The 10,900-nt window shown below is 38.5% G+C and overlaps 1 protein-coding gene and 1 pseudogene across 1 annotated transcript; one reads left to right on the top strand and one right to left on the bottom strand.

Moving 5' to 3' along the window:
• Window positions 1-161: 161 nt before the first annotated feature.
• On the bottom strand, window positions 162-8,919 carry LOC143997995 (serine/threonine-protein kinase SBK1-like). Its single transcript, XM_077493793.1, has 5 exons — window positions 8,852-8,919; window positions 7,449-7,467; window positions 2,034-2,202; window positions 1,245-1,447; window positions 162-959 (listed from the first exon to the last, which is right to left on the bottom strand). The coding sequence occupies exons 1-5, from the start codon at window positions 8,917-8,919 to the stop codon at window positions 162-164; spliced, it is 1,257 nt and encodes a 418-aa protein (XP_077349919.1).
• A 415-nt stretch (window positions 8,920-9,334) lies between these two features.
• On the top strand, window positions 9,335-10,378 carry LOC143995868 (large ribosomal subunit protein uL18A pseudogene; annotated as a pseudogene).
• Window positions 10,379-10,900: the final 522 nt, after the last annotated feature.

The raw sequence follows: 10,900 nt of genomic DNA on the forward strand, positions 1-10,900 counted from the left end.
GACCACCGACAGATATTGTGGTGCAATGAATGACTTTGTGAAGAGTTGCTAGAGTGACATGACCCTAAAAGATTGAATAGTGAATTGAGAAAGCCACATACCTGAGAAAGTTGGCTGTATGTGATGTTCTTTCAGATGCTCCATTACTCACCAATTCATGTTCATTCAATGTCTACCTCGGCACCAACATGTAAGGAGAATTCATCATCAAATATGATTACTGCCTCTTCCATGCTGCCCTTCTTTGGCTCTGGAACCATCTCAGACTGAGATCCAGAAGTTTCTGTGGTCAAAAGGTAAGACAAGGATGTGATGGAAACATGACCCTGTGATGTGTTCAGGTGGGAAGCCATGGATACCTCAAATTGTACAGAATGGCTTTCTATGGGATCCTCATCTTCTTGTCCTGTGGCTGCATCTAGGGTTTCTTCCTTCCAGCTTTCACACACATATTTCAGGATTTCTGTAGCTTTACTTCTTTTAGTAAAGTCAATGGCCAAAAGATCGATGAACATCCTTTGTATTCCAGTCGGAATCTTTCTCCATGCTTCGGGAGGGGTGTCCATATAAAAAAAGTCTTGCCAGTCAACAAACCGTTCAAATGCTTCATCATCAAGGATGGCCACCTGCCATGGAAACTCCCCTGTGAGTAGGCTGTAGATGATGACCCCAAACGACCACACATCCAGGCTGCTTTCTACAACCAGTCCATTAGAGATGGTCACGTCACGCAATTCTGGGGCCATGTAAGTTTTACTGCCACACCTGGAGGTTATCACTGTCCCTCTGACCTTAGCAAGGCCAAAGTCTGTGATCTTGATGGAGTGGCAGTCCTTGTCGAACACCAAAATGTTTTCTGGCTTCAAATCCATATGAACAAGTCCTTTTTCAGATATGAATTCGAGAGCATTGGAGATCTGTACAGCACACCTTTTAACAGCATCTTCTGGAATTCCCACCTAGGAAACAAAAAATCAAAATACAATAGATGTTAACTACAGTAGGGTAGAAGAGAAATTCAGAATCAGTTAAAGTATATGTATGGCCATAACATTTCTTTTTTTTTCCTTTTTTAAGTTTTAGACTAGGGATGGATTCTATTTCTGTATGTGTTCCCCCAAAAGATTCACTTTTCGCTAAATGTCTCCGCGATATTAAAATGATGGGGAATTCAAAATATTTGTAATAACATTTCTTTATCAAAACTTAAAAAAATGGGCATAATGAAACCTTAATGTACTTACATGTGGCAAAATCATGGAGCACAGATCACCAACAGGGGCCAGTTCTTGGACGAAGACGAAGTAGTCGATGGTGGTGAAGGCCATGCCATAACATCCGATGATGTTGGGATGAGAAGAAAGTAAGTATGAGACACTGAACTCCTGAAGGAAAGACCGCTGGCTGGTTCTGTTTTTATCCATGATCTTCAATGCCATTTGTTGATCTGTGAAAAAAAAAATTTAACAAAATTAGACGTTTATAGCTCTAAATTTTTTATGTCCACTTGAAAATCACAATCTTGAAGCAACCGATCTTATTAAAATATTTGAGAATGTATTATGCTTCATCTAAAGCTACATTTCAGCCTTGCCAGCAGTCAGCTGTACAGGAACCTCTCCTGCACCGAAATGAGTGATGTCCATCATTATTAGCATCATATCCTCCCCAGCCTGACTGTTCCTGGCCCACCCCTTTCATTCGATGGATTTCTATTTGTTTAATCATTGAGGATCAGCATCACATGTAACCATTATCTAGGGCAGTCTGCATGCAAATATAGTCTACTACTCCAGACAGATATGTACTCATACCTAAATAATTCTACCAAAACAAATTCATACTTTAAACAGTTTATACTTACCAACATCAACTAACGGTTTAAACGTTTAAATACTTATGGGGATGTAATATAAAGTCTACATTCTACAGATCAAATATATATATATATATATATATATATATATATATATATATATATATATATTTGTAAATGATGATATTGAATTGTTAGTTATATTAAATTCACTGACCTGTTATCCTGTGGTTTGCCAATAATACTCTTCCATAGCCTCCTTCTCCAAGTTCTTTCACCATGAGGAAGTACTCCTGTAAGTCTACCTGCTGTAGACCTTGTGAAAAGGAGGAGACCATTCTGTCCAGAAGGCCTTCCACATTATGAGAAACGGAGGCCATAGTGTCCTGGAGAGGAAAAGAAAAAGAAAATAAATATTTTAAGACAAATTTTAGAAAAGTGTCAGATATGAACACTGTTACCAGCATTTATATACCTATAAAAAAAAGGAAATGCTCAATAAAGCTCCACTTATTAATGAATGTGACTCAGGAATAAGTTTCAGTCATATAAGTGAGAGTTTGAACAAAACAATGGAAAATGATGGAGTACAGTTAAATGGACCTTAATGTGGAAATACAGCGATCCATGTACAATAATATTATCAAGCAAGTTCATAACTTGTTCATGTACAAAATCAAATGGAAAAGCCAAGCCTTATAGCAATAAATAGGTTCCAGGATATATCCAATAATTACCAGTTAGGTTGCGTGTGGGGCCATCTCGATTACTTGTGGTCAAAAAAATCATTTTACCCCCAAGTGTCCTTCGTGAAGAAAAGGTGTATCGGCTGCCAGAAGAATTTTGGTGTATATTATGTTTCTGGCAGACGCTGCCATGAAAAGGCCAACCATACCATAAGATGACCTACCAGAAATTCTCTGCTTTTTTTGCTAACCAACGTTTCAGTTTAGTTACATGAAGTCAGGAGGATGAAGACAGAGCTCAGCCAGGTACGAAGTGTAAATTGAATTAAAACTATCATGTCAATAATGGAAAATGGTTGTCTCTCTCTTTGTACCCAGTACAAGACAGCAGAGGCCATGCTAAAGGCCATGAGAAGATATTAGTGACTCTTCCCTAAAACATTCTCGCCAAATCTGTGAAGTCCCAGAATGACCTACAATGACCATGAGTGATATCATAACATCCAAGCACTCAATTGTCCCTTTCCTTTTCAGGCATCTTAAAAAACATGTTCAAGACATTTTCCCGCTCAATGTCATCTTTATGTTCTCAGCAAAACCTCATATCATCAGACTGACAGACTTCATGAAATAAATTGAAGGGAATACTCAGTGAGATCATTATGTGAAATGTTGTACTCTGGTTTTGGTGAGAGGGAATCTTTCATAGCAAAGAATCCAACACTGTTCAGTCATTTGTTTTGCACAAATTGGAATATTCTTGTAATAGGATTTTTTAACAACTATATATTACTTAGCTACCCAAACATTTGTTTTGTTTTCTATTACATCACACAAATTACTATCTCAACTTTTATTGCATACAAATTTATTACTAACAACATTTTCATCAGACTGATCATGGCAAGCCTCCAATGGCCATCCGTCTTCTATATACATTGTATTACATATTATCCTGTCCTGAACCTCCATTCATTACCCCTTTCATCAGTTTTTCATATTTATTACATATACCTCATAAACCTCTGCAAGATTATTATCAGAATGTTCATTAAATCATAAAGATCCATTGATTGGTTAGAGGAAAGTGACCTTACCTTAATGTGGAGAGGATTCAACGGTGATGAAGTCAGATTAGTTTCACAAAGTATTAAGTTAAACTGCAGATCAACACCGGACAACGTCACCAAATCTCCAGCTAGGCTGTAATAGATGAGTATACCGGGATCTCTGGAAGTAGTCACTGATCACAGGAGGGAGAGGCCCACTTTATACAAGGGAGATGGGCGGGAACAGTTAAGAATGAAGGCTTTCCATTGGCTTCTCATGTAAATGATGTGTAAATGACCCCGCATTGTTCTTGCAGATTTGCATATAAACAGGTTTTCTAGAGAATAGGTGATAGGATTAAAACATGCTGAAACCCAAATACTTTAAAAACTTTTACTGAGTTTTAAAACTCTCTCATATTAACTATAAAATTGAAATATTTTTGTTTTCTAATATGTTTTACCTGATTGTAGAGTGAATAACTAATATAAGGGGGAGAAATAAGATTAATAAAACCAACAGCAACTCAGAAAATGTTTAGGGACCTAAATACCAAAGAAATAAATAAATAAATAAAAAAGACCGCTGCCACCCAAGCTTTGATAGAACATTAAATAAAATACTGTTAAAAAAAAAACATTGAGCAGCGCTGCTCTGTTTTTCTGGTGTCCCATCTCAACCTCCTTGGGGTTATCCTTAAAGTGGAACTTTAGGTAGAGAATCAAGTCCTGCTAGATCACTTCAGGTTGGCCCCTTTTGCAGCTATAGCTATGTAAAACATTAAAAGTAAGTGCCTATACTCTTTAAAAAACAGTAATACACTGTGTTATCCTGCACTGCACATGCTCAGTTTCTTTCCCTTTTTAGGCATTGCTGAGTTTGTAGAGGCCGACAGGCTGACCGCCTTCAAGCAGAATTAAACCCTCCTATCCTTTACATTCAAGAAAGCTGCTTCTGTTTCAAATGCAACTGCCATAGTGCTGAACATGTGACGAGTTATGACTCAAGATATTTGATGGTTTGACAGTTTGGTTGAGGACACAATCAAATATGATAGTTTGCATTTCCAGCATTTCAGGAACGTAGCTTTATTTTTGAAACCAGTAAATTAATGGGTTTAGTTCTGCTTTATGATTTTCTGCTGGGGCTTTGAGCTTCAGAAAAATGGCAGCCTCCAGGAAGAAGTAACAGGAGCAATGCTGGAGGCAATTTACTTTAATTATTAATGTGGAATGTATGTTCCTTGCTAAAGCACATTTTTTTATCAAGTTGTTATGGGTGAAGTTCCACTTTAATATATAAATTCCGGAGTATTCACATCTCACCAAATCTTACATTTGTTTTTCCATTAGATGTTTCAACTGTTTAAAATTGTTTTCTATGTCTATCCCAGTTTTTCCTTGGTGGAACTGAAAACTTCTTCTAAATCTACCACCCTTTTCTCCATATACCCAAATACATCCATGGCAGCTAGATATCGTAACCCAAAAAAATTATCAAAATTTTAAAAAGATGAATAAAACCAACCGGCGCCACAGAAAAAAATGTTTAGGGACTTAAACCCTCCCCCACCCCGCAAAAAAAACAACCTCTGCCATCCTAACTTTGATAGAGCATCAAATAAAAAACTGCTTAAAAAGAAGCACATAAAAAAATCTAAAATTTAGTGAAAAATATGCAATAGTAACTATTTAACAATGTAAATAAATGTAATAATACGCCTGAGATTGTGTTATTTACTAAAAGTACACTTTGGTTTTCTTGAACAATGACTATTTAGCTACAGAATATAGAGAGCTACACCCAATACAGAATTGATTATCTTATTATTGATGGGTTTGTGAATTGATATATTAAGGAGGTAGAATGCCTGACTGAGGTGTGACTACTGATACTGTTTCCATCACAATGACCATGTTTATGGAAGCCAACCTCCATTGTTGGGAAGAGTGGTGTCCTATTGTGGTCCTCATTGAATACCTGATTTGCACGATTGTCTCAGTATTGGAACACACACAGATAGTAACATAAGTAACCTGTACAAGAGTGGCCAAACAAAATAAAAAAATAACACTAACACCTGATCCTCTCAAATCAAGAATAATTTCCAATGATAAGAACTTTTATGACCTCTCCATGTGGTAAAAACAAAAATCACAGGTCTTCTTTTTGCTTTATATTAATACATGTTTTACCTGATTGTAGACTGAATATCTCATACAAGTGGAGTATGGACCAAATAATCAATTGAGAATAAAAATTGAGAATAAAAAAATATATCCATGTAATATGGGTTGTAGGTTCTTGCTGGTTATTAATCATTATTCAATAACATTGTTGTCAATAATGTTTTGTTAAATTAAATCTATTGAGGTGTAAAAAGATTTAAATGAGCATAAAATGTAATCAACATAAACATATTTGTACAAGAATTAAAAGGACCTGTCAGGACAGGAATATCGGAGCTGCCATGTCTGGGCTTATATCTAGAGATTCATCTCCGGGGCGTGACCGGATGCAGGTGTTGGTGAGAGCGAGTGAGGAGTGAGTTTGGAGTCCTCTCGCCACCCTCCCTCCCACTCCCGGTGAATTGATGATGCCCGTGACCCATTCGGCTGCCTGCTTAGCGGTCTCTCTGTGTGTGCGAGGGGAGCCACGATGTAGACGGGGCTGCGAGTGAGCCGACGGACGGGCAGGACACAAGCACTGTTCTGGTGCACACAGCACAGCGAGAGCGGAGGACAAGGGGCGAGGACCAGTCATCAGTCGGGTGTGGGGTAGTAGTGCGGGTAGCGAGAGAAGTGAGAGGCTGCCTCCCCTCCCTTCCCCCCCTGATGGCAGCTGAGCTGGCCGCTAGGGAAAGAAGCCAGCACTAAAGCAACATCCAAACACTCAATTGTCACTTTCCTTTTCAGGCACCTTAAAAAACATGTTCAAGACATTTTCCCACTCAATGTCATCTTTATGTTCTTAGCAAAACCTCATATCATCAGACTGACAGACTTCATGAAATAAATTGAAGGGAATACTCAGTGAGATCATTATGTGAAATGTTGTACTCTGGTTTTGGTGAGAGGGAATCTTTCATAGCAAAGAATCCAACACTGTTCAGTCATTTGTTTTGCACAAATTGGAATATTCTTGTAATAGGATTTTTTAACAACTATATATTACTTAGCTACCCAAACATTTGTTTTGTTTTCTATTACATCACACAAATTACTATCTCAACTTTTATTGCATACAAATTTATTACTAACAACATTTTCGTCAGACTGATCATGGCAAGCCTCCAATGGTTATCCTGTCTTCTATATACATTGTATTACATATTATCCTGTCCTGAACCTCCATTCATTACCCCTTTCATCAGTTTTTCATATTTATTACATATACTTCATAAACCTCTGCAAGATTATTATCAGAATGTTCATTAAATCATAAAGATCCATTGATTGGTTAGAGGAAAGTGACCTTACCTTAATTTGAGGAGGATTCAGCGGTGATGAAGTCAGATTAGTTTCACAAAGTATTAAGTTAAACTGCAGATCAACACCGGACAACGTCACCAAATCTCCAGCTAGGCTGTAATAGATGAGTATATCGGGATCTCTGGAAGTAGTCACTGATCACAGGAGGGAGAGGCCCACTTTATACAAGGGAGATGGGCGGGAACAGTTGAGAATGAAGGCTTTCCATTGGCTTCTCATGTAAATGATGTGTAAATGACCCCGCATTGTTCTTGCTGATTTGCATATAAACAGGTTTTCTAGAGAATAGGTGATAGGATTAAAACATGCTGAAACCCAAATACTTTAAAAACTTTACTGAGTTTTAAAACTTTCTCTCATATTAACTATAAAATTGAAATATTTTTGTTTTCTAATATGTTTTACCTGATTGTAGAGTGAATAACTAATATAAGAGGGAGAAATAAGATTAATAAAACCAACAGCAACTCAGAAAATGTTTAGGGACCTAAATACCAAAAAATTTAATAAAAAAGGTCACTGCCACCCAAGCTTTGATAGAACATTAAATAAAATACTGTTAAAAAAAAAACATTGAGCAGCGCTGGTCTGTTTTTCTGGTGTCCCATCTCAACCTCCTTGGGGTTATCCTTAAAGTGGAACTTTAGGTAGACAATCAAGTCCTGCTAGATCACTTCAGGTTGGCCCATTTTGAAGGTATAGCTATGTAAAACATTAAAAATAAGTGTCTATATTGTTTAAAAAACAGTAATACAGTGTCTTATCCTGCTCTGCAAATGCTCAGTTGCTCTCCATTTTTAGGCATTGCTGAGTTTGTAGAGGCCGACCTGCTGACCACCTTAAAGCAGAATTAAACCCTCCTATCCTTTACATTCAAGAAAGCTGCTTCTGTTTCAAATGCAACTGCCATAGTGCTGAACATGTGACGAGTTATGACTCAAGATATTTGATGGTTTGACAGTTTGGTTGAGGACACAATCAAATATGACAGTTTGCATTTCCAGCATTCCAGGAATGTAGCTTTATTTTTTAAACCAGTAAATTGATGGGTTTAGTTCTGTTTTATGATTTTCTGCTGGGGCTTTGAGCTTCAGAAAAATGGCAGCCTCCAGCAAGAAGTAACAGGAGCAATGCTGGAAGCAATTTACTTTAATTATTAATGTGGAATGTATGTTCCTTGCTAAAGAACATTTTTTTTATCAAGTTGTTATGGGTAAAGTTCCACTTTAATATATAAATTCCGGAGTATTCACATCTCACCAAATCTTACATTTGTTTTTCCATTAGATGTTTCAACTGGTTTCTAAGTCTATCCCAGTTTTTCCTTGGTGGAACTGAAAACTTCTTCTAAATCTACCACCCTTTTCTCCATATACCCAAATACATACATGGCAGCTAGTTATCGTAACCCAAAAAGATTATCAAAATTTTAAAAAGATGAATAAAACCAACCGGCGCCACAGAAAAAAAATGTTTAGGGACTTAAACCCCCTCCCCCCCAGCAAAAAAAAAAAACCTCTGTCACCCTAACTTTGATAGAGCATCAAATAAAAAACTTTTTAAAGAGAAGCACATAAAAAAAAAAATCTAAAATGTAGTGAAAAATATGCAATAGTAACTATTTAACAATTTAAGTAAATATAATAATACGCCTGAGATTGTGTTATTTACTAAAAGTACACTTTGTTTTTTCTTGAACAATGACCATTTAGCTACAGAATATAGAGAGCTGTTACATCCAATAAAGAATTTATCATCTCATTGATTATTGGCTTGTGAATTGATATGTTAAAGAGGAGGTAAAATACCTGGCTGGGGTGTGACTGCTGATACTGTTTTCATCACAATGACCATGTTTATGGAAGCCAACCTCCATTGTTGGGAAGAGTGGTGTCCTATTGTGGTCCTCATTGAATACCTGATTTGCATGATTGTCTCAGTATTGGAACACACACAGGGAAGAGTGGTGTCCAGCTGAGGCCCTCATTGAATGTCACAGTTGCATGATTATCTCAGTATTGGAACACACACAGATAGTAACATAAGTAACGTGTACAAGAGTTGCCAAACAAAATAAAAAAAACACTAACACCTGATCCTCGCAAATCATGAATAATTTCCAATGATGGGAACTTTTATGACCTCTCCATGTGGTGAAAACAAGAGTCACAGGTCTTCTTTTTGCTTTATATTAATAAATGTTTTACCTGATTGTAGACTGAATATCTCATACAAGCAGAGTATGGACCAGATAATCAATTGAGAATAAAAAAAAACTATCCATGCTTTTTTTTCCCCAGTTCTCCAGCGCCCTTACGTGAGCGCTGTGACTCTCCGGTCCTAGCCTCGACGGGACAAAATCCGGAAAAATGGGGTTCGTAAAAGTTGTGAAGAACAAGGCTTATTTCAAGAGGTACCAGGTTAAGTTTCGCAGAAGGAGAGAGGGCAAAACTGACTACTATGCCCGCAAGAGACTGGTCATCCAGGACAAAAACAAGTACAACACCCCAAAATACAGGATGATTGTTCGTATCACTAACAGAGACATCATCTGCCAGATTGCCTATGCCAGGATTGAAGGTGACATGATCGTCTGTGCTGCCTATGGCCATGAACTTCCCAAATTCGGTGTCAAGGCTGGGCTGACGAACTACGCTGCCGCCTATTGTACGGGTCTGCTGCTGGCTCGCAGGCTGCTGAACAAATTTGGTCTTGACAAAGTGTATGAAGGCCAGGTGGAAGTAACTGGAGATGAGTACAATGTGGAGAGCATTGATGGTGAACCTGGTGCCTTCACCTGCTACCTGGATGCTGGTCTCACCAGGACCACCACTGGAAACAAAGTCTTCGGTGCACTCAAGGGAGCCGTTGATGGAGGCCTGTCCATTCCTCACAGCACCAAACGCTTCCCTGGCTATGACTCAGAGAGCAAAGAGTTCAACGCAGAAGTCCACCGCAAACACATCCTTGGCCAGAATGTGGCGGACTACATGCGTCTTCTAATAGAGGAAGATGAGGATGCATACAAGAAGCAATTCTCCCGGTATATAAAGCATGGCATCACAGCTGACCAAATGGAAGACATATACAAAAAGGCCCATGCTTCAATCAGGGAGAACCCAGTACACGAAAAGAAGCCCAAGAGAGAAGTCAAAAAGAAGAGGTGGAATCGTGCCAAGTTGTCCCTGGCACCAAAGAAAGACCGCATTGCTCAGAAAAAAGCCAGCTTTCTCAGAGCTCAGGAGAAGATTGTCGAAAGCAGCTAAACTGGGCCTCCTGCAATTTTCTACAAGAATCTCATAAAATAAATCTATTGATGCTAAAAAAAAAAAAAAAAAAAACTATCCATGTAATATGGGTTGTAGGTTCTTGCTGGTTATTAATCATTATTCAATAACATTGTTGTCAATAATGTTTTGTTAAATTAAATCCATTGAGGTGTAAAAAGATTTAAATGAACATGAAATGTAATCAACATAAACATATTTGTACAAGAATTAAAAGGACATATCAGGACAGGAATATCGGAGCTGCCATGTCTGGGCTTATATCTAGAGATTCATCTCCAGGGCGTGACCGGATGCAGGTGTTGGTGAGAGCGAGTTAGGAGGGAGTTTGGCATCCTCTCGCCCCCCTCTCTCCCACTCCTGGTGAATTGATGATGCCGTGACCCATTCGGCTGCTTGCTTAGCGGTCTCGCTGTGTGAACGAGGGGAGCCGCGCTGTAGACGGGGCGGTACACAAGCACTGTTCTGGTGCATACAGTGGGAGCGGAGGATGAGGGATGAGGACCAGACATCGGTCGGGTGTGAGGTAGTAGAGGGGGTAGCGAGAGAAGTGAGAGGCTGCCTCCCCTC

This window comes from Lithobates pipiens, unplaced genomic scaffold (genome assembly GCF_037356315.1).
Source record: "Lithobates pipiens isolate NorthernLeopardFrog02 unplaced genomic scaffold, aLitPip1_a1.2 Scaffold_19, whole genome shotgun sequence".
Taxonomy (NCBI): domain Eukaryota; kingdom Metazoa; phylum Chordata; class Amphibia; order Anura; family Ranidae; genus Lithobates; species Lithobates pipiens.

Coding starts and splice junctions, on each gene's coding strand:
- LOC143997995 (XM_077493793.1), bottom strand. CDS start 8,919: ATGGAGGTTGGCTTCCATAAACATGGTCATTGTGATGAAAACAGTATC. Junction 1,448..2,033: donor GGCAAACCACAGGATAACAG/GTCAGTGAATTT, acceptor TTTTTTTCACAG/ATCAACAAATGGCATTGAAG. Junction 960..1,244: donor GCTCCATGATTTTGCCACAT/GTAAGTACATTA, acceptor TTTGTTTCCTAG/GTGGGAATTCCAGAAGATGC.